Source organism: Narcine bancroftii, chromosome 1 (assembly GCF_036971445.1).
Source record: "Narcine bancroftii isolate sNarBan1 chromosome 1, sNarBan1.hap1, whole genome shotgun sequence".
Lineage (NCBI taxonomy): Eukaryota > Metazoa > Chordata > Chondrichthyes > Torpediniformes > Narcinidae > Narcine > Narcine bancroftii.
In genome coordinates, this window is record NC_091469.1 from 115,033,050 (window position 1) to 115,057,251 (window position 24,202).

General features: G+C 41.6%; 1 protein-coding gene across 3 annotated transcripts in view; it reads right to left on the bottom strand.

The window, feature by feature from the left end:
- The window catches only part of rasgrf2b (Ras protein-specific guanine nucleotide-releasing factor 2b), a 243,633-nt gene that overhangs the window by 48,770 nt on the left and 170,661 nt on the right, over positions 1 to 24,202 (bottom strand). For all 3 annotated transcript variants that reach the window (XM_069936440.1, XM_069936436.1, XM_069936444.1), the window contains one exon: positions 4,360 to 4,466. In XM_069936440.1, coding sequence (XP_069792541.1) covers positions 4,360 to 4,466 — 107 coding nt within the window. The remainder of the gene's footprint in view (positions 1 to 4,359; positions 4,467 to 24,202) is intronic.

Sequence of the window (24,202 nt, forward strand, 5' to 3'; positions counted from 1 at the left end):
AACACAGCAATCTTTATACAGCTAAAAATATACAGACACCCCCTGAAGATGGAGTTTGACACAGGGGCAGAGGTATCCCTGATGCCGTTACATGTAAAGGAACACTTGCTACCACACATCCCGGTAAAAAAAACAACTGAAATAACTCTAAGATCTGTAACAGGAGGCAGAATCAAAGTGTTTAGAAAATGTTTGGTCCAAGTACAATACAAACAACAGTAACCAAAAACACTCTCTCTCTACTCCCAGGGATCAGCTCTCTTTGGAAGAAACTGGCTTCAACACATTCCCCTAGACTGGCTGGAAATCGGTTCAATACTAAATGTAAAATGCACGGACACCTCCCAGCCTGAACTTGATCAAATCCTCAACAACCATGGAGTGGTTTTCCAACAAGAATTGGGGAAAATCAAAGGTGTTCAAGCTAAACTGCAATTAAAAGATAATGCAAAACCAAAATTCTTCAAAGCCAGAACTGTCCCATTTGCTATGAAAGGGAAAATTGAGGCTGAATTAAACAGGCTAAAACATGAAAGCATATTAGAACCAATACAATACAGCAATTGGGGCAGCACCCATTGTACCTGTACGAAAAGTAAACGGTGAAATTCGTATTTGCGGCGATTAAAAAGTCACCATCAATCCATCACTCAAAATACCTGAACACCCAATGCCCAAGGCAGAAGAATTGTTCCAAGCACTAAAGAGAGGGCAAAAATTCACAAAACTTAATTTGTCTCAAGCATATCAACAGATAGGATTGGACCGAAAAATCAAGGGAAAATGTGACAATCTATACGCATCTGGGACTATTCACCTATACACGCGTGCCTTATGGATTTCAACAGCACCTGCGATTTTTCAAGCCACACTGGAAAAATTACTATATGGGGTCTCAGTTGGGTGTAACCTAGATGATATCATCATCACGGGCCGAAACAAAGGTAAACACTTATAAAACCTTGAAAAGGTTTTAACCAGACTACAAGAGGCTAAAGGATTGCGAAAGGACAAATGTGTCTTCATGCACCCCTCAGTAACATACCTTGGGTTTACAATCAACAACGAGGAGGTGGGAATGAATCCAACAGGAACAGAAGTTGTTCATAAGGTCCCATACCCAACCAACAAATCGGAATTACTGTCCTTCCTAGGACTTGTTAATCATGACTGAAAACATATCTCTAATACGTCTCCACTATGCATCCCGCTGAACCAATTACTCAAGAAAGGTCAAACATGGTATTGTAACACAGAAACCAAAAACACAGTCGGCCAACTAAAGGAAAAACAAACATCAACAAATAAGGTGCTGATCCACTACGACCTTAGTAAAGAAGATACATTAGCCATGGATGCTTCACCAGTGGGACTAGGAGTGGTACTAGCCCAAATCACAGAGAAAGGTGAGCAACCAGTAGCGTATGCTTCACGAACATTAACCACAAGCGAACACAATTATGCCCAACTAGAAAAATGAGGATTGGCTATCATCTTTGATGTAAAGAAATTCTACCAATATCTTTACGGAAAAAAATTCTCCCTGATCACAGACAACAAGCCTTTTAGTTTAATCCTGGGTCCACACAAAGGTGTACCAGTATTAGCTGTGGCCAGAATTCAAAGATGGGCCATGCTACTAGCAGCATATAAATATGACATAAAACATAAATCAGGAACACTCATAGCCATGTAGATGCCTTATCACGCATTGTGCTACCCGAGACAGAACAACGAGAAGAAATTATTAAATGGACAGCAGAAGAAGCAGCCGTCAACCAAGAACAACTTCTACAACTGCCCATTACAGCCCAGATGATCACAAAGGAAACCTGAAAAGAGGCAACATTAAGCAAGATCCTATACTTCACCCTTAATGGGTGGCCCGAATCTGAAGTCATTCCAGAAGATCTAAAACCTTACCACACACGCTGCCACAAGTTGAAGAAGGATATTTACTATGGGGTAACCATACAATTATTCCAGCCAAATGGCAAACTACCATGTTATCAGAACTACACAACAACCATCTAGAAATAGTACGAATGAAGGCACTGGTCTAGATGCATGTCTGGTGGCCCTCCATAGACAGAGACATTGAAACAACAGTAAGAGAATGCAAAGTATGTCAGTGAATGCAGCCAAAAATGCTGCAAGCCGAAGCTAACCCATGGAAATGGCCATCCAAACCTTGGCATCGGATTCATGTAGACTTCGCTGGACCATTCATAGGTGAGACTTTCCAAGTAGCTGTGGACGCACACTCCAAATGGCTAGTACTTTCACAGCTGAGAAACACCAAAGCAGATCCTACAATTGACTGTCTATGAGCTATCTTTGCCACTTATGGATTGCCTCATGAATTAGTTATGGCCAAAGCCACATGGTTTCCTTTAGGGAACATCATACCTGACAATCTTATTGCAATTTTTTGGAGGAATCCACAAGCAGGCTAGACAAAGGACATGCAGTTGATGTTGTATATTTGGACTTTCAAAGGGCCTTTTACAAGGGGCTGCACATGAGGCTGCTTACAAGATGAGAGCCCTTGGAATTATGGGAAAGATAGAGCATTGGCTGATTGGCAGGAAACAGAGAGGGGGAATAAAGGGATCCTATTCTTACTGGTTACCATTTACCATTTACCAGTGGTGTTCTGCAGGAGTCGGTATTGGGGCCATTTATTTTTATTTTATGATTAGGATTGAGGAATAAATGGTTTTGTGACTGAGTTTACAGATGATACAAAGATAGGTGGAGGGGCAGGTGGTGGTGGAGAGGCTCCACAGAGATTTAGCTAGATCAGGAGAATGAGGCAAAGAAGTGGCCACTGAAGTACAATGTTGGAAAGTATATGGTCATGAACTTTGGTGAAAAAAAGGAAGAAAAGGGGAGAATATTATTTGGATGGGGAGAAAATTCAAAATTTGGAGAATCAAAGGGACTGGGGAGTCTTCGTTGAAGGTTAATGTCCAAGTTGAGTCAGTGGTGAAGAAGGCAAATACAATGTTGCCGTTCATATCTGGAGGAATAGGAAGCAAGAGCAGAGGTGTGATGCTGAGGCTCTGGTGAGGCCTCAGTTGAAGTTCAGTGTACAGATTTGGACTCCTTATTTAAGAAAGAATGTGTTGACAAGTACCCAACAGCTCACAGCCTGTGTGGGTTGCTCAACCGCTGAGCCCATCGCTGCTCCACTGCCATGAGTCACCATCCTGTCGGGTCTTTCCTATACTTCTCCTTCTCAATGGGGGCATTCTCCCCTTTATTGGTGCCCTGCTCCAGTCTGCTGCTCCCCTGCAGTCTGTAACCCTTCGTGGCTGCTGCCGAATCCATCGGCCGTCACTTTGGTCCAGACCCCGCGGCTGCATGATTTTCAATAAAACACCATATAAAGCCATGCAGAGCTGTCGGCAGTAGGACTGGGTGGCAGGATCCTTCAGGGGAGCACTGCATCTCTCCTCTCTCTGTGGGTCCGCACTAGTGGCAACTCTGCCACTACAGCAGTTCTGGCAGGCCGCACCATTTTTCCCTGTCTATAATACCACACTTTAACTGCTGCTGTTAATCCATTCACTGCTGCTTCTCGCAAAATAAACCCAGCCAACCCCAACCTCACCCTATCGCATATATTCCCTTTGTACTTTCCCATCCGTACTTTCTCTGCACCTTAAAACCAACTTGTTTATCTATCTGTCTCAATTCTGACAATAGTCATCAACCTGAAAGGCCAATTCTGTTTATCTTTCCACAGATTCTGCCAGACCTGTTGGCACCGTCCAGCATTTTGTTTGTATTTCCTGGGTTTATTGAGTTAACTAAATGTGTTTTTTTCCCATCCCTCAGTCCAGAGGATACTTAGTATGTTCACAGCTCAAATGAAACAGTGATCTGCATGACCTATTAACTCAATTATATTAAAATGACAAACATTTTTCTTTTTTTAAAATTAAATTTACACCTACAGCTCTGTAACAGGCCAATTTGGCCCTATGAGTCAATGCCAACCAATTTACACCCCAATTAACCTACACCCAGTACTTTTTTGAAGGGTGGGAGGAAATCAGAGCCCCCAGAGAAAACACATGCAGACACAGGGAGAATGTACAAACTCCTTACAGACAGCGCCAGATTCGAACCCAGGACCGGTCCTGATTGCTGGTGATGTAAAGAGGTTTCTCTAACTGGTATGCTTACTGTGCCACCCTAGTCAATCCTCCTTTGCTGTTCACTTATCAACACAACACAAAGCAATTCAGACACCTCAGAAAAATGAGCATATTCAGAAAAACAGGACACTTAGAAGAATTGCTGGAATTTGTAATGTATCTGCCATTATTCTAATGCTCAAAGATTCCGTACCTGAGAGTGCTTGGAAACCCAGTGTCGAAGGACATTCAAAACACGATTTGTTGCTGCCCTGCGAATTAAAAACTCTTTATCGCATATGCGCTCTGAATTGTTAAATCCTAAAAAAAAAGGAAAAAAAATAGTTTTAGTGTTATAGAACCAAATTCGTTACATAACAGGATTGTACCCGAAACAATATATTTTAGAAATATTTAGCACCAGGGCCCCTCTCTCACTAGAAAGCAATACATAACAGCCGGGGAAGGAAATCAATGAAGTCATCGAATGCCATCCAGACCACAGTCAATTTGAATGGTGCCTCCAACCATCCTAAACATTCATTCATTCCACCTCTGCATACAATGTGATTGCATCAACATACCATAACCAAAGAAGGCTCGCCAGTAGCTGTACTTTGTGAGGTGTGAGGAGATTTGTTATGTCACTGAAGACTCACGTAAACTTCTACAGGTGTATCGTGGAGAGCATTCTGGCTGGTTACAACACAGCCTGGTTTGGAGGCGCCAATTCTCAGGACAAGAATAAATTCCAGAGGGTTGTTAACTCGGCCTGCGACATCACAAGCACCAGATTTCACCCCCATCAAGGACATCAACATGAAGCAGTGTCTTAAAAAAACAGCCTCTATTCTCAAAGACCCCCACCACCCAGGCCACATCCTCTTAACTCTGCTACCATTGGGATAAAGATAAATGGGCCTAAAGACGAGCACTCAACAGCATAGGGACAGTTTCTTCCCCACTGCCATCAGATTCCTGAATAATCAATGAACCAAAGACAATGCCTTACTTTTCGTGCACTATTGTTTTTTTAATTTTTTTTAGTGATGTTGTAAGATGGTTATAATATGAATGTTTGCACTTTGACGCTGCTGCCAAACACCAAATTTCATGACTTATTCTTGACAATAAATTCTGATTTTGGTATTACATGTACCATCTATGAAATGAACTACTGTTATTTACCCTGGTTATTCCAACAGTACTTCCTTAACCAATAATGTCTTCTCCCTATAAAGGTCAAGGACAGTGATAACACCATGTGATAGTACAGATCTATCACCAATGTGTATCTAGACTGCTTACAGCGATTGGCTGAGAGCTAAGCCACGCCTACTGTCTGGGCCTTAAAGGGTTGTGTCCCTAGCCAGGTCGGATCATTCCGGACTGGTCGTCCACCTGTGAAGAGCTCCTGTCTTTTGCTAATAAAAGCCTTGGTTTGGATCAACAAGTCTTTGGTTTTTTCGACGAGCTCTACACACCACCACCTGCAAAACCTTCCAAGTTGCACATCATCCTGATCTGTAAAAATAATACCATTCCTTCATTATTGCTGGATCAATGTATGGAACTGTCTCCACCTTCAAAGGTCCCAGCATTGATCCCTCTGGAACACCTAATCTCTATGGATCTCATGTGCCTTAAATCTTCTGGATCAGTCTACCCTGAAGGACCTTGATCAATGTCAATGTCTACTGACCTATCCTCAATCATCTTCATTATCCCCTTAGACGCAGTCAGGTTTGTATGATGTGGCTACTCCAACAAATATCCATGATGACTACCCCTAATAAGTCCATGTTTTTCCAGATATGAGTAAATCCAATCCACAGGAACCTTTTCCAATAATCTCTTTACCACTAATGTAAGGCTTATCATCTTATAATTTATCCATATCACCCCTCTTAAACAAAGAAACAACTTTGGCTACTTAATTCTGCAAATGTTATAAGTTCTATTTTTATTAATATTTACGAGGACAGAAAATTGCACTAATTTTTATGGGAAAGCAAATATTTTACAAACCAATTTTGAGATGAAACAACTTTAAATTAGGTAAAACACTTTTGTGCTTTCTCTATACTATGTTCATCAATGGCTGCCGCTGGAAAAATCACATAACAATTGAGGGTGTGCAGCTTTTAACATCGTGCTTCTTGTACATTTTGAAAAGTACAATAGAGTTTAGTACATGTTTAATATAAATGAGTTCATGTTCCAATGCATAATTTTTAAAAGCATTTAAGCTTGAGTCAGTATGTAATCATGTTAAATATGAACACGAGAGATTGCAGAGGCTGGAATCTGCAGCAATAAACACTCAGATGGAGGAGCGTGGTGGGTGAAACAGCATCAATGCTCGGAAAAGAAGGGTCAATGTTTCAGGTCAGAACCCTTCAAGTCAAAATGATACTGGGATAATGAGGGAGTATGCTTGTTTAGGTCAATTCATTAGCTTTGAATAACTATGGTGAATGTCCTTCTCTTTGACAGTCACCAATGTTTGGGGATGACCTGTTTCCATTCCGTTCCTATTGATCTGAAGACTCTGCCACAGGCAGGGCAATCCTTTATACTGAGTTACTGTGTGCTTCCAGTGAATGAATGTGAAGTTCTTAATGCCATTCCAGGGATTCCCATGAGATTTTGAAATCATCCTTGATTTTTTTTTCCATTGTCCATCTGGTAGTCCTTTGCTTCAATAAAGCTTAGGATGGGTAGTTTGTTTTGGGAGTCTGATGCTGGGCACTTAAATGTCCTGGCTTTTGTCCATTGAAGACAACTGATTGTAATTAGGACAAGAGTATGGGTGATCTTCATACTGGACAGAACACGGACATGGGTTTCCTATCTTACCAGTGAATTTGGAACATTTTGAAGAGACAATGCTAATCGTAGCTGTCCAGTGCTGGAGGTGGTCCATGTTTCAGAAATATAAGAGAGGTGGGGTTACTACTCCCAGATAAACCATGAGTTTTGTGCAGAGGTTGAGAACATTGTTTGGTTCTCATCAAAGATTTTTATTATCAGAGGGTCTGCTGGAGCAGTTGTTAGAGAACCTCCATTTTTCAGATGTGAAACACAAGGCCTATGTAGCAACCATCTTCCATTATAATCACCTGTAGAGTCTGGAATTCCTTTATTTATGACTCGCTCTTCTTAAATGTTCGATGACAAATTGATGAGAGGTCTTCAACAGGTTATTATACCTTATAAGGGTTATTACTTATCAACTTTGTCACGATTAACATGATGCTTAATGCATTACTTAAAAAGTGATTAATGCGGTCAATCGAGTTTTCAGGTCTAAACTGTAGACTCCTCATCTCCTCAGAATAAAGAACAATTCGAAACTGGCTGTCTTATCTCAAAACCACACAAGGATTGCAAAACAAAGTGCAGACTGCTCCATTTCTGGCAGCCCTGGCCATACAAGTGTTTTTAACCCCAATAGCCTACCTTCTCATTTGTTTTAGTCAACAAATGGATTGGAACTTGGCTACGGAACATAAACATATACAAGAGTCTCAATGACTGAAGTGGTGGTGATTTTGCTTCTGGAATGGAGAGACACTACCTTCAACGGTTACCCATTTGTTTTGTAGATTAGATTCACTCCAGCTAGGGTTCCAGTGCACTCTGCAGAGAGAAGGGCTGGGTAAAGTTTTGTCCAAGGTTTCAGCCAACCTGCACTGAGATTAGGTCTCCTATGTATCTTGATTAAAATCACAGCTTGCATACTATCATGAAGCAAAGGGAAATTGGAGATGGATTTCTGCAGACAGGCAAATGGCAGAGGGTACTCCATATGAATGAGGTCTTTTGCATGGTCATATCTAAGGTTGATGCTGCTCGCTGCTTTTCTCTTGGAGCTGATATTCAGTAGAATTCATGCTTCTTGTACCTTTTTTAATTTTTTTTAATTTTTCACACTATGAACCATAATAACCAAAATACACACAAACATTTCCCTCTTGAATATACACAGTGTCATTTTCTTCCCTTTTTCCCCCTCCCTTCCCTCCCTCCTTCCCACCCACCTCCCTACCCACTAAACGTTCAACATATACAATACAATAAACCCATTAAACAATGTCATCACGCAATGAAAATAAACAAGAAAATTGTGTCATCTACTTTTACACACTGGGTCAGTTCATTTCGTCTTCTCATTCTATCATTTTAGGGGGCAGAGGTCTGCGGTAGACCCCCTCTGTTGTGTTCCATGTATGGTTCCCAAATTTGTTTGAATACTGTGATTTTATTTTTTAAATTATATGTTAATTTTTCCAATTGAATACATTTATTAATTTCTATGTACCATTGCTGTACTCTCAGGCTCTCTTCTGATTTCCAGGTTGACATTATACATTTTTTTGCTGGAGCTGAGGCTATCATAATAAATCTTTTTTATGCTTCATCCAATTTGAGGCCTAATTCTTTATTTCTTATATTACTTAGAAGAAAGATCTCTGGATTTTTTGGTATGTTATTTTTTGTGATTCTTATGGAAAAGGGGGGTGGGGGGGGAGCCGAGGATAGCAGAATGGTACAAACAAGGGGGCTTACAGCTACCAAACTTTAAGAATTATTATAGAGCAGCACAATTAAGATATCTATCAGATTTTTATCAAACAAGGGAAAAACCAGATTGGACCAGGTTAGAGCTAGATAAAATCGGGGAGAAGGTACCAGAACATATACTTTATAAGTGGGATGAAAAACTGGTGCAACATAGAAGTTCACCAGTACTGCATCATCTGCTCAACATTTGGAAGAAGATTCACGTAGAAAGGAAAAAAACAAATTACCAACTACCAAAATTATTATTGAAGCAAAATCAACTAATCCCTTTCACAATAGATAACCTTACCTTTAGAGAATGGGAGAAAAAAGGGATGCTTCTTCTACCTTTAGATGGATAGAATCCACACTATGATTCAGGGTGCAGCTCTTTAGCAACTGAACAAAGACAATTGAAGACCAACTTGGCAGTGACTTTCTGTGTGCAGGCAGCAGGGAGGACATCCCTTTGGTTGCAACAACTGGATTTATTTCACTTCTTGAACCTGGTGTGGCTGAAGTTCCCACATATCCACCCCTTTCCAGATGTGGGCAATGATGTTATCAACTAATGACTCCATTTGTGCAATTTCACCTGTTTTCATTGAAAAGTGGATCTTTCAATTTTTCACATATTTCTGGGCACCTTTTCCTATTTGGGAAAATGTCCTCGTTATTGGATAGATGCCAGTGTAGCGGCTCACCGGAGGCTTAATCGAACCGGCTTGGGAAGTTCCGAGTGATGTCACAATGCGATTACGTCATTTGGAATGTGTGGGGTTTTAAAAAGCTGCAGTGACTATTTGGGTAAATGACTTTTACTGAACTTCAACTCGACTACGTCTGAGCACTTTCTCGTTCTTGCTACACCAGTATGATAACTCGATTTAATTTTAACTTTAACTTGGGAGTTATTTGTTGAAAAGACTGAATGTCAATGCTGAAAGGCAGAAGAGTCCAAGGATGATTGTCACACCCAAGACCACAGCTAATTGATTCACAGCAGTTTTCCTTTAAAAGAAACACCTGACTTCAGATATGTTCTCACTAGTCTAGCAGTTTGTTATATTCCATTTCTGAATGAAGTTGAGGCACAAAAATAGTCCAAGGCATAATTTTAACCAATGCTCTCCTGGTTACTCTTGGATCAATTTTATTTTGGTCACAATCCTTCATCCTGCATTAGTTAAAGGGCTCATGTTAAATGATACGTTAAGTCTGAAGTTATAATCTGTGCCTCAGGAAAATTTAATTCTATTCATTGCTTACAAATCACCTCCCACATGTTCCAAAAACCATGTTTGCATTTTGGATGTTTCACTGAGTGAGGAGAGAAGAGTTTAAAAAAAAACTATTTAAGTATAATTCTCTTAAAAATAATTATTGAGTAACAGTGTTCTGAGGTGCAATTAATGAATACACAAATGATGCAGTATTAACTCTAATTTCAAGTACACTTAAAAGAAAGAGATTGTACTGCAGGTGGACAGAATATTTGACAATCAGAAAGTACTGTTTCACCTGCTTAAATACTTGACAGAGAGAGTGATAATTTCTGAGAATTTATGACATCCATGTCAATAATTCTCCCAACATACCAATGATTGGGAACAGTGTAATTGGAATTAGAACACATGGAGGAATCGGCCTACAAGTCCCACAAGCTTCTTCCATCATTCAAAAGGATCAAGCAGATCCACATTTTACCACCTATTTCTCATTCTCTTCCCATAAAGTGTAGTTTAAACACCTGTATAGACTATTGCTGAATATATTCAAAGATTATCTCCACAGCTCTGGAGTAAAGAATTCCAAAGACTCACAGCTCTCAGTAAATAAATTCCTCTTCGACTCATCCGTTCTCTCAAACTATGGTCTTTAGTTCTGGATACTTCCACTGGGGGAAACATAATCTCAGCATCCATCCTGTCTATCACAATCTGTTTTTCAATAAGTAAAAACACAAAATGCTGGAGAAGATCAGCAGGTCAAAGTGTCCTTTATGTAGCAAAGGCAAAGATACAGAACCGACACTTTGGGCTTGAGCCCTTCATCAAAGTATGAGAAACCGTCGGGAAGTGTCCGAACAAAAGAGTAGATGGGGAGGGGGTGTGGCAAGGCAGGAGATAAAAGGTGGAGAATGGAGGGAGGGGACAGCAGCAATGAGGGGGAAGGGGGAAGGCAGGGATGTGTGAGTGAAAGAATTGGAAGGACAGGAAAGGGGGAGGGGAAAGTAAAGGCAAGCAGGTTTAATGGAAAGCAGTGCAGTCAATGTTCATACCATCTAGCTGGATAGTGCCCAGGCGGAAAATAAGGTGGTTTTCCTCCAATCAGCGGATGGTCAGGGTGGGACAATACATAAGGCCATGGACAGACATGTGAAGCGGGAGTGTGACCCAGATTGAAATGGTTGGTCATTGGCTGTGGTTGCGAATGGAGTGGAGGTGCTGAGCGAAAGTGATCTCCCAGTCTGCAATCGGTCTCCCTGATGTAGAGAATGCCACAAAGGGAGCATTGAATGCAGTAAATAGCTCCTCTGGATGTACAAATGAAGTGTTGCTTCATGTGAAAGGCCTATTTGGGGCCCAAGACCATGATGAGGGAGAAGGTGTGAGTGCAAGTATTGCACCTTCTGTGGGCACAGGGGAAGGCCCAGGGGTACAATAGGTGGGGAGGGATGAGTGCATGAGGGAATGATGGAGGGAATGGTCCTTGTGGAAGACCAAGGGAGAAGAGAGGGAAAAATGTGTCTAGTGGTGGGATCCAGTAGTAAATGCTGGAAATTCTGGCAGATGATGCATTGGATGCAGAGGCTGGTGGGGTGGAGATGAGGATGAGGGAGATTCTATGTTTGTTGTGTCTGGGGCAGGGGGGCCAGGGCAGATGAGTAGGAAATGGAGGAGATGTGGGTGAGTGCTGAGTTGGTGGTGGTGGAGGGGAAGCCACGTTTGTGGAAGAAGGCAGACATTTCAGAAGCTCTGGATTGCAAGACCTCATCTTGGGAACAGATGCAGTGGAGACAGAGAAATTGAGGGAAGGGGATGGAATTCTTGTAGGGGACAGGATGTGAGGAAGTGTAGTCAGATAGTTGTGGGAGTTGGAGGGTTTGTATCATATGTCAGTGGAAAGCTTGTCTCCCAAGTTGGAGACAGAGAGATCCAAGAAGAGGAGAGTGTTATTGAAGATGGACCAAGTGAATTTTAGTATCAGGGTGGAAGTTGGATGTGAAGTGAATTAAGTTAACAAGCTAATGAGGTATGAGGCAGCCCCGATAGATTTGTCTATATACCGGAGGAAGAGTTGGGAACCAAAAGGAAACACCAAAATCAGAACACTTAAGAAATTCAACATTAACACCTTTCAATGCATCAACCATGTACATAAGTTCCAACAACATCTTCATGAACAGCTGCCTCAACAAATCCTACCATCTGTAGAAAATCACTGGAACCAATTGAAGAACGCTATGATCATCTCCAACAAAGAAACAAATGGGCTCAAGACAAACAAAAAATCAGCATTGGTTTGATGACCATGACAACTACTCCAACAACTCATCGATGAAAAGAGAAAAGCTTTCATCACCTTACAAAATGATCAACAATCGGCTACCAAAAGGAAACGTTATCAGGAATGCAAGCCTGCAGTCCAGAAGAGCACCTGAAACCTGAAACACCATAGGTGGAGAAAGAAATCTAAGGAAATCCACTCAAGGCTTTTTTTAAAAAAAAAACACAACTAAAACTATTTTTGGCCCATCAACTCATGGTCAAGCCTCTCTCAAAAGCCTAGGTGGTTCAACCATCCTGACGAGCAATGCTGACATCAATTTTCGAAGGACGGAGCACTTTGAATATCTTCTGAGCCAAACTGTTTCATTTGACAGGAACATGATTAAGCAGCATTTCAAAACAACCCTAAGCCAAATACCAACACTTTGAAAAGTCAAGGGAGCCCAGCAAAACCTTGAAAAAACAATAAAGCTGCTGGACTCGATGGAACACCAGCAGAGATCTACAAAATTGGAGATAACCTGCTTCATTACCAACTGCATAAACTTCTTAACAAGATCTGGATTAATGAAGATGTACCAGCAGACTTTAGAGACTCAGCAATTGTTACCATCTACAAAAGGGAAGGCGATCAGTCCCAATGTGGAATTTCTTTATCATCAACAGCAGGAGATATCCTTACCCGCATTATGAATAACCAGCTCAAGCCTTTAGCTGAGAAGATCCTTCCGGAGACACAAGCCAGTTTTAGACCATCCCGTGGAGCAATCGACATGATCTTCACAATGCATCGACCTCACCAAAGCCTTTGACTTGGTATCAAGGAAACTCCTATGGGATGTCCTAAAAAGTATATACGAATCCTGAAATTCTTCCATGGTGGCATGTTTGCATAGTCATGGTGAGCAACAGGAACTGTGAGTCTTTTTGGGTCAAATCAGAAGTAAAACAGAGATGTGTATTTACCATCTTTATCGTGACAATCATCCATATCAAGGATGATCTATCCCCAGGAATTGAAATTGTCTACAGAACTGATGGCAGACTTTCCAATCTTTCCCATCTCAAATCCAAAAACAAGACATCCGCAAGTTCCAACAGCGAGTTCCAATATGCAGCTGGTAACAGTGTTGTAGCTCTCTCAGAATATCATCTACGGCAGATTCTGACTGCGCATAAACAAAACTTGGACTTACCATCAATTCCAAGAAGACTCAGATCATCTACCAACTATCACCAACTGAGATAAATCAGATAGATCCATCAATTCAACTTAGTGAAACAACCCTGGAAAATGTGGCCCACTTTCCGTATCTTGGATGTCACCTCTCCTCCAATGTCGATCTTAACGACGAGATCCAACACCATCTTAAATGCGCTGGAACATTTGTATTTGAACATCTTCAAACAAGAGTCTTTCATGATTGTGACATCTGAACAGACACAAAAATGTTAGTGTACAAAGCAGTGGTGATCCCAATGCTCCTGTATGCATCAGAAATCTGAACATACCGGCAACATCTAAAGGCACTTGAAAAGTTCCAACAATGCTGCGTTTGAAACATCTTAAATATCTGTATGGGAAGATAAATGTGCTAAATGAGGCAAAAACAACAAGCATTGAAGCCTACCGTTATCAAGAACCAGCTAAGATGGATCGGTCCTTTTGCTCGGATAAAAGACGAACGTCTGCCGAAACAGATCCTCTACTCCCACCTTAAAGAAGGCTAACATAAAAGAGGCAGACAACAGAAAATATTTAAAGATGTCTTAAAAGCCAAAATGAAGAAATGTAACATTGACATCAACAATTGGGAAACCAATGCCAAGGACAGGAAACTCTGGCAAACCATCATCCAAGAAGGAGCAGCAAATTTTGAAGCCAAACATGTGCAGAACTAGAAGAAAAGTGAAGAAAATGGAAAGAGAGGCCGCAATAACCAAAGTCCAATCTGCCATCTAGAATGACTTGTCCTGAATGTGGAAGAACTTTCAAAGCCAAGATTGGGTTCAGCCCATAAATAGATCAATGGAATGAAAGCCATCATCCCCGACTTCGAGGGATAGCCACGACATGTCCAGGGCCAGTATTATTGCTATAAAAATAAATAAATATTGTTTCGTGGATATGAGAGACTCAGATGGTTAGAGTGAGCAGTTCCTTTGGTCGTTTAGCGTTCTCAATCCCCAATGGGAAGAAGCTATTCCTGGTGGTGCCTCTGATCCTCCTGTATCTCTTCCCCAACAAGAGAAGCTGAAAGATGCTGTGTGCAAGGTGGTCGAGGCAGGTACAATTACAATGTTTAAGAGAGGGTTGGACAGGTTCATGTATAGGAAATGTTTAGAGCAGTGTTTCTCAACCAGGGTTCACTGGAACCCTAGGGTTCTGCAAGAAGTCACTAGGGGTTCTGGGAGAATCAGTAATAAATAGGCTAATGCATTTTTGAGTAATTTTTGTTTAAATTTATATTTGTAATTTTACTATACACCGACGACTTTAACCTCGTATTATTTAAAATGAAAATCTCAGTGTGAGGTCTCATAAACGAGCAGTATGATATTTTTTGCATTGCCAATAAATTTGACAAAAGAAGGGGTCATTTTTTTGTTAAACAAGTTATCCGGAAAAAAAAATAATGTTTACCACGTGAACTACCATAAAAGAGATAGATATTAATAATGGTATATAATAATTTTTATGTAGGGGTTCCCTGAGACATGAAAACTATTTCAAGGGTTCCACAAGGGTAAAAAGGTTGAGAAACGCTAGTTTAGAAGGATACATGCCAAGTGGAAACAGATGGGAATAGCTCAGGCAAGCACCCTTGGTTCAAATGTGCAAGCTTTTTGTCTATTCACTAAACCTCTCTCTTTGTACAGGTTCCTTGCATCGTATTTACAACTTGCTAAATCGCCTGACTTTGTATCATCACCAAAAATTACTTTATCCAATCAGTCTTATTATTAATATAGTGGAAGATTGTCATTAATTTTTAATTTTTTTTTAAAATTTAAAAATACAGCATGGCAACAGGCCCTTTTGGCCCACGAGCCCATTAACCTACAAATCCCACTATGTTTCAAACAATGGGAGGAACCCGAGGGAAAGTCCACACAGACATGGGGAGAAAGTACCAACTCCTTACAGACAGTGCAGGATTCGAACCCAAGTCCCAATCGCTGGCACTGTAACAACATTGTGCTAACCACTAGGCTACTGTGCTGCCCTAAATACAGATCCTATTAATCATAGGATATGGTTGGCATAGAATAATGATAGATGGGATTTAATGCTGTTAGGTGGAGTAGAGAACTTTCAGGAGATTGGTAATGATAGATCATACAAAGTGAATGGTAGGACTTTAGTTAGTACTGGGGAATGGAGAAATCTTGATGTTCCAGAACAACAATCACTGAAGGTTGCAGTGATTGCAATATGTAAGCGGCAAAATTGTTATACATGTACTATTGCAGCTATAGTAGTGTCAGTACCCTTCAGCAGCAGTTAATGTAGCCCCAGGGATTCAATGGTAGATGCTATAACTTATAAGGCTTAATCTAAATGTTCTCCATTGATGATCTTAATTAGCCAGGTTTTCTGGAGAAAGTTGGGCAGTGTGGCTGTGTGGGAAAATCAATCAGCTCATGATTGAATGGTGGGACAGACTCAATGGGCTGAATAGCCTATTTCAGCTCCTATGTTTTATGGCCTTTTCTAACCACAGGTGTCAAGACTTCATGTTATTCAGCAATGCATTCACTCGGCGGGTTCATATCATGTGTTTTGTGGGCCTCTTGTAGTCATTAACTTGTTACCATTTACATCAGATGTATTCGCCACTGGAGCACTTGAAATAACCCAGTAAAGTAACAAGAATGACGTTCTGCAAAGACATAATCGACTATGTTTAATAGAGAAATTTGGATTACCTATTGAACATGAAAAAAAACCTCCATTGATATTGATCAATTTGCTGCAGAAACAGTAGATTATTGTGGGAAATTTAAAAAAAACCTTATAGCAAAGGATCTATTAAAGATTGATTGCGCAGATGTTATTTGAATACTTCAGGGAAATGAAGAGAGGGAAATTATCTTATGTTTAACTACAGCAGTCAGTAATCATTAGATGAGTCATTTAACCAGGCCTGCATAAAGGAAATGATACTGAGATGGTTCCTTTTGGAGTAATTTATTACTAGATCATCTAGATCCTGTTGCCCTTGGGAGTTGCTGCTCATTTTTCAGTGCATAGATTTCATGGATGCGCATTGTACAGTCCTTTGTAACAGGTTCCATGACCATAGTTTTTCTGAACTTTGTTCCATCTATTCAATTTCATATTTGTGACTGTTCCTTTATTTGTACCTGCTAAGGAAGTAACCTAATCTGATTCGACTGAAAGAATTAATTTTCTGCCATGCTATATTACTTTGAAGGGCCAAAAGGCCTTTCTTTGTCTGTACTTCATATTTCTCTGATTCTCTACAAGATGGAACTGGGAAATTACAATCCAACCAATCACTGGCAAAAATATATTAAAAGCAGACTTCAGTAATGCAAATCATACAAAGAGGAGCCCAACTCAGCAAATATGCAACATGTGCAAATGTTAATTTTGTTCATCAAGAATTAGTCCAATATACAGGAGAAGAAAGAAAATTTAGGGATTTCTTTTTAAAAGTTAAACCTATTTCCCATTTTTTTTTGTGGATCAGAGAATGAACAGTAGCAAAATCCTAGATTTTAATTCAAAAGAAAAACTGAAGAGTACAGAAACTACACGAGATCCAGGATCAACAGGATCTAAAAACCTGTGCAACATTCAAGGGACTTTGTGTAAATCTGAACTTTCTAATTTTCAACAAAGTTTAAAAATCAAATTAATTAACAATTGAAAAATTATTTTTTTATTTTTTAAAGAAAATCAACTCACACCTTAAGATTTTAGTTAATTAAAGGCAATAAAGCAAACACAGATTATTGAAAAAAAAACTTATTTTGTTCTTTCCTTTCTTCTTTGCAGACTATACTTAACATTCACATTAATGGGTGTCATGGAGACTGCGAATGAGAACAGTTTCTCTAGCCATAGTATTGGTATATCTCAGTAAACCTCTGCTCTACCATTGGGCTTGATCAGAGTCCAGCACCAAAGCACACGTATGGAATCACATCTAAGCCTCGCTAGCCATATCTGGAATTCTGCATTGATGTGGAATCTTACAGAACCTGATTAGCAGTGAAAGGGATAAGCTTATTTGTGTGGCAAATGGGCTTTAAAAGATAGAAGGATGCGTCAGAGAGTATTATGAGGCATTTCATTTTAGTGGGACTGTTACTTTAAGGATTAACAAATTGAGGGCGAGTATAAGCTGTGACCATTCACAACTGTGGAGAGAATGGAGTTTAGCAGTAATCTGTACACTTCACTACTTTTGAAGAGAAGAGAGGAAATGTGTAACTTTTATCCTGGCAAAGGTGTGGACAGTCATGTGAGAGACAGACTTAAAGGAATAATACATTTTGTGATCAGCAACCATTTTAAAGAAGCAGCAATTTGAGCAGCAGGATCTGAAGGGACTATGCTGGAGTGGCAATGGTCAATTTGTTTGTTTCTCCCTGTCCAGAAGAGTTTTTATCCCAACTGTGACCAAAGGAAGGTCATTTTTGAAAGGGAATTAGTGTACCACACCATGACCAAAAGAAAGATCACTTTAACTGACCCATATTTGGGTACTGGAAGCAGGAGAAATACTGCATTTGGATTGTGACCATTGTGATGGTCATTTTGGACTGACCTGCATCTGGGTTCTGGAAGTATTATGAAAAGTCATTCATTTAGGTTCTCCTAGAAAAGGAAAAGGGGAGTTGTGACCACCTCTTGTCTGAAAGGACACTTAATCTGGAAGTAATTTATCTCGGTTTCATGAGTTTCCAGCAGTCTGTCTCTCAGTCTCTCCCACCTCATTCACAATCGTTTCTTTGGCCAGTGTAAGAGTTTTCATGTCAACACTGGAATTTCTAAGACTGACTTCGGAATAACTTTCCAGAATTGCGCCTAAGCTGTAATGGTTTAGGTATCTCTCTCTCTCTCTTACACACACACACACACACACACACACACACACACACACACACACACACACACACACACACACACACACACACACACACACACACACACACACACATTCCCACCTAATTGGGGAATAGGTTCAGATAAGGTGTTATATTAGTAATTAATAATAAAAATATTATTTTAAAAATAACACTATCTTTGTAAATTTCTATTTCCTGTTGATCTGTGATGCAACAGAGAGAAAGGCTGATTCATATTTTGAATGGATCATTCAATAAGAAGACAATAGGGAAATGTTCACAGCCACAAGAGTGACAAGGAGAGGGAAGATCACTAGATAAGAGTGAAGAGAATGGGTATATAGGTTACTTCGCAAATAAATACCAGTCCACATAAGTAGTCGTTGTCATTGAAACAGGAGTTAGAGTGACTCAATGGGTTAGGCAGCATCTATGGATAGAAGTGGTCAGTCAATTGAATGTGTCAGGACCCACCATCAAGATTGATCATTGTAATGTCTGTCATGAATGGGATTTCCGCCACTCCTGTTACTGAACCAATCATCTGTAAAATACACATATGTAGCATTTGGACATGCCTGTCTGAATCATATGTCAAAGTCAGAATCAGGATTTATTGTCATGAACAAGTCACAAAATTTGTTTTGCAGCAGTTTCACAGTGAAAACATTCATATAAACGACCTTACAAAAAAAAATTAAAATATTGCACAAAAGGTCAAAGTAAGGCAGTGCCTTTGGTTCTGGGGAAGAAGCTGTCCTTGTGCTGCTGAGTGCTTGTCTTTTGGTTCCTGTACCTTTTTCCCAATGATAGCAGGCTGAAGATGACATGCCCTGGGTAGTGGGAGCCCTTGAAGATAGAGGTTGCTTTCTGAAAACACTGCCACTTGTAAATATCCTCAATGGAGAAAATGATGTTGCCTATGATGTTGCAGGCTGAGTTAACAATCCTCAGGAGTTTTTTCTTGTCCTGACCATTGGCATCGCCATACCAGACAGTGATGCAACCAGCCAGAATGCTCTCCACCTGTAGAAGCTTGAGAGTCTTTGGTGGCATCCTGAATCTCCTCAAACATCTCACAAAGTATCTGCTGGTGAGCCTTCTTTATGATTGCATCAAACTAGAGGCTCCAGGACATCCTCAGAGATGTTAACACCCAGGAATTTGAAGTTCTTGACTCTCTGCACTACTGAGCCCTGAATGAGGACTGGTTCATGCTCTCCTGAATTCCTCCTTAAGTCCACAATCATCTCCTTGGTTTTGCTAATGTTGAGTGCAAGGTTGTTGGTCTGACTCAACTTCAATGAGCTGATTGATCTCCCTCCTGTACACTTCCTCCTTGCTGTTTGTGAATCTGCTGACAACTGTGGTGCCATTGGCAAATTTGTAGGTAGCATTGGAATTGTGCCTGGCCATACATTCATGGGTGTACAGTAAGTAGAGCAGTGGGCTAAGCACACATCCTTGAGGTGCACCTGTGTAGATAGTCGGTGAGGAGGAGACTTTGTTTCCAATTTGTACTGACAGTGTTTTTTTGTTGAGGAAGTTAAGGATCCAATTGCAGAGGAGGGTGCAGAGGTCCAGGGTTTGGAGCTTGTTGACCAGCACCAAGAGAATAACGGTGTTGAAGGATAAGCTTTAGTTTATGAAGAGGAGTTGTACGGATGAGTTATTGTTTTCCAGAGTCAGTGATATTGTGCGCATTACGGAGCAATTCTGATGATAAGTGAATTGCAGTGGATCCAGTTCTTCAGCTAGGTAGGTCTTAATCCTGGCCATGACCAACCTCTCAAGGCATTTCATCAGAATAGATGTTCTAATCACAAGGACAGAAAACATGATGTGGTCAGGTATAACTCAGAAACATTCCCTCCTGAAAATAAATGTTTCACTGAGGTTCAATGGGAAGACGACACATTCTTATTATTTTCCTATTTAAGGGCACCTCATGGTTCAAGTTGGTCCCATGGGCTAAAAACAAGGCCAGGCCAGCTAATCCATGGAGTTCATCAGTTCAGTTTCATTGTGATTACATTTCTTATTCTGGCGTATAGTTGTAAGACTATTGCAGCATTACATAGTAGAATTGTTAACACAGGTGTTGAATTGGTATACAAATTCTAAATCAAACGCTCCATCTATACTGCTTTGATCATTTTGCATCATTGAATATAATCATTACATTTGGAATTTGAGGTTCCTTGATACATTCATGACCCACAGAGGCTTTTTGGAATACTTGTTCTCAATGTGCAGGGGTAACCCTGAACTTCTTGGTTGCCACATTACTTCACCATTCAACCCTGACCAATCTATCAGTGGTTTTCTGCACTGTTACAAAGAGGCCCGATTCAAGCTGGAAGACAACATCTCATCTTTTGTCTGGGCCCATTGAAGTCTACAGGATACATTGTCAAATTATCCAATTTTACATAACTCACTCCTCCTTTGTTTGTATCAGCACTGGCCCACAGCCCAATGGCCCAGATATACAACATTAGCAAAGCATTACACAGGCACTATTTCACCCTGTCATCAAGTTGCTCTATCCATTTTCCTCCCACATCTTCTCGACAACTTAAAGTTCTTGCTCCCATTCTGACTTCGGATGAAGGGTACCCGACATGAGACATTAACAGTTTCTCTCTCCATTGTTGCTGCCTGAGTTTTTTCAGCATTGATGCACCATCAATGACTCCAATAGAATGAAGTTGAACAAACTGATAGGCTTTTATTCACTATAGAACGAATGCATGTCCATGCTGCTCGACTGTCCTGCATTGGGGAGGGGGCTGTGGAAGAGTCACTTTTATTCAGGAGTCTGTGGAAGGAGTCACAGGTACGGTTGGCCAATGGGTGTGTCCAAAACAGATAAATTAATACATACAATAGTTTACCACATTCACCCCTTGCTTTCTTAAGAGTATGGTAGGGTGAAGTATTGATGATACAGTTATAGATTAAGTCTTTCAGACGGACTGGTTTTCTGCTATGACTGTCATAATACTGACTGTGATGCAGCGATGGGGTCCTGGACAGTCTGGGACGCCTGTGTGCAGTCATCGGCATTGGGTTGGTGGGCATGTAGCGACAAGCATGTCCTCTGTTGGGAGTGAGGTAATGTGCATTGGCCCTGGCGCATCGTGGGTGGCTAGAGGTGAGGGGGGTGTGGAGTGATCAGTGGTTGTCTCCAGAGCCCCTGAGGGCACTAGATCCCTAACAGAGACAGTATCCTCATGCCCATAAGGGCATAAGTGTATTGGGGGTTGGCCTGGAGGTGGACCCTTTCGACTAGAGATTCAGAGTTATGACTCCTCATATGCTTCTGGTGTAGGAATGGCACTGGCGTGGCCCCTATTGCAGATCTCCTGAGGAAGGAAAACATACATTCATCGGGTGTGGCATTTGTGGCAGTACATAGGAAGGACCTGATGGAGTGGAATACATCTGAGAGGACATCCTGACAATGGGAGATTGGAGGGTCCCTAGACTGCATGGCTTAGAGGACAGCCTTCCATACCATGGTGTTCTCCCTTTCCACCTGCCCAAGGGTTGTAGCTGGTGGTCCTGCTCATGACAATGCCTCTAGCCAGCAGGTACTGAGGCAAATCGTCACTCATAAATGAGGTCCCCCGGTCACTATGAATATAGCTGGGGAAGCCGAACAGATTGAAAAGACTGCACAGGGCCTTGACGGCTGTGGCAGCTGTCATGTCAGAGCAAGGAATGGCAAATGGAAAATGGGAGTACTCATCAATAACATTGAGGAAATGCACATTGCAGTCCGAGAAGGGTAGGGGTCCTTTAAAGTCAACACTCAGATGTTCAAAGGGGTGGGTGGTCTCTCTGGCCAGTAGAAGTGGGGTTTTCACTCTGCATAGACCTGGCAGTTTTTGGTTATTGACCTCCAGTACAAGATATCATAATTGTAGGTGGAAAGTTCAGTTCTCCAACTCAATATCTCGTCGTTCTTGATTTTACCTCACTGCTGATTATTAAACATGAAGCCAACTGCATGTTGGCTAGTTAGCAGGGTAAATTGTTTATCGGCCAGGTAGTGTCTCCAGTGCTGCACTGCCTTGACAATGGCCTGGATCTCCTTCTTGACAGAGTGTTGAATTTCGGGGCCCTGGAGGGTACGGGGAAAGAAAGCAACTGGTCTGCCTGTCTGGTTAAGGGTGGCAGCCAGAGAGAAGTTTGACGTATTGCTCTCCACCTGGAACGGGGTGGATTCATCCACAGCGTGCATTATGGCCTTAGCAATGTCTGCCTTGATGCACCTGAAGGCTGCATGGGCCTCTGACATCAGGGTAAAGAGGGGGATTTAATGAGGGGGCAGGCCTTGTCTGCATAGTTAGGGATCCACTGGGCATAGTAGGCCCAGGCACCTTTTCAGGACCTTAAGCAGTGGGAGAGGGTAAGTTCCAGGAGCGGGTGCAGGCAGTCAGGATCTATACCAATGATTCCGTTCTCCATGACACAGCCAAGGATGGCAAGGCAGGTTGTGCAAAATACATACTTGGCCTTGTTGTATGTGAAGTTGACGAGCTTTGTGGTTGGGAGGAATTTTTGAAAGTTGGCATCATGATCCTGCAGGTCGTGGCCACAGATAGTGACATTGTTGAGGTATGGGAATGAGGCCTGCAGCTCATACTGATCTACCATATGGTCTATCTCCTGCTGGAAGACTGAGACTCCATTGGTAACCCTAAAGGGGAACCGCAGGAAGTGGTAGAGGTGGCAATCTGCCTCGAATCCAGTATAATGGCAGTCCTCCGGGCAGATAGGGAGCTGATGATATCAAGATTTCAGGTCAATGGTAGAGAAGGTCTGATACTGTGAGATTTAGTTCACCATAATTGGATATACAGGTGAAGGGGTGTGCGTCTAGTTGTTTGTACCTATTAATGGTCTGATTGTAGTCGATGTTCTTCTCCCCATTCCTCACTATCACCACTTGTGTTCTCTAAGGGCTGGTGCTGGGTTCAATGATCCCCTCTGAGTAGCCACTGCACCTCCTCCCAAATAAAGGCCCTGTACCACTTACTTTTAGTGGCAACAGGTTTACAGTCGGTGGTGAGATTTGTGAACAGCATTGAAGGGTTGATTTCGAGCGTGTAGAGTCTGCAGATTGTGTGCAATGAGCGACTGGGTTGCCGGTTAGCTGCAATGTGGGGGGGGGGGAGGGGGAGGAGCTGAAGGGTAGATGGAGCAGTGGGCAATTCAAGAACTGTTGGTTACAGACAGTGAGGGGTGGATGGGGCCCATTGAACTCTATTGTCACACTTTTATGGTGACATTGAAAATCCAGTCCCAGTAGCCTGGCAGCGCAGAGCTGTGACATCACCTAAAGTTTAAAGTCTTTAAAGTATGTACCCCGCATGGTCAGAGTCACTGCATAGTAGCTGTGGTCATCCACCATATGTGACCTTGAGCCCAAGGAGACTTTTTGGTTTGCTGGTCTTACCACACTGTGTCAGGATGAATGAAGGTCTGCATTCTCCCACTATCAAACAGGCAGCTCGTCACATGGTCATTTACCTGAATGTCCATCTTTGACCTGGTGGGCTGATACAGGCTGTCCAAGTTGAGTGTGATGGAGGCCAGTGTTGGATCATTGCTTGTCACTTCGGTGGAGAGATCGCGTGTTGATCCGGAAACTGGTCGTATCCAAGATGGCAGCCCCTATGACTTGCACGTGGTGCTGCTAGTTCCTGGTGATGGTGGCATCCAAGATGGCAACCTCCACAATTTGCACATGGTGCTGCTGAGAAGGGGTTTGGATCTTCACATCTTGGCATAGTGTCCCTTCTTCCTGCAGCTGGAGCAGACCGTGTCTTTCACTGGGCAGCATTTCCTTGGGTGCTTCCCCAGATC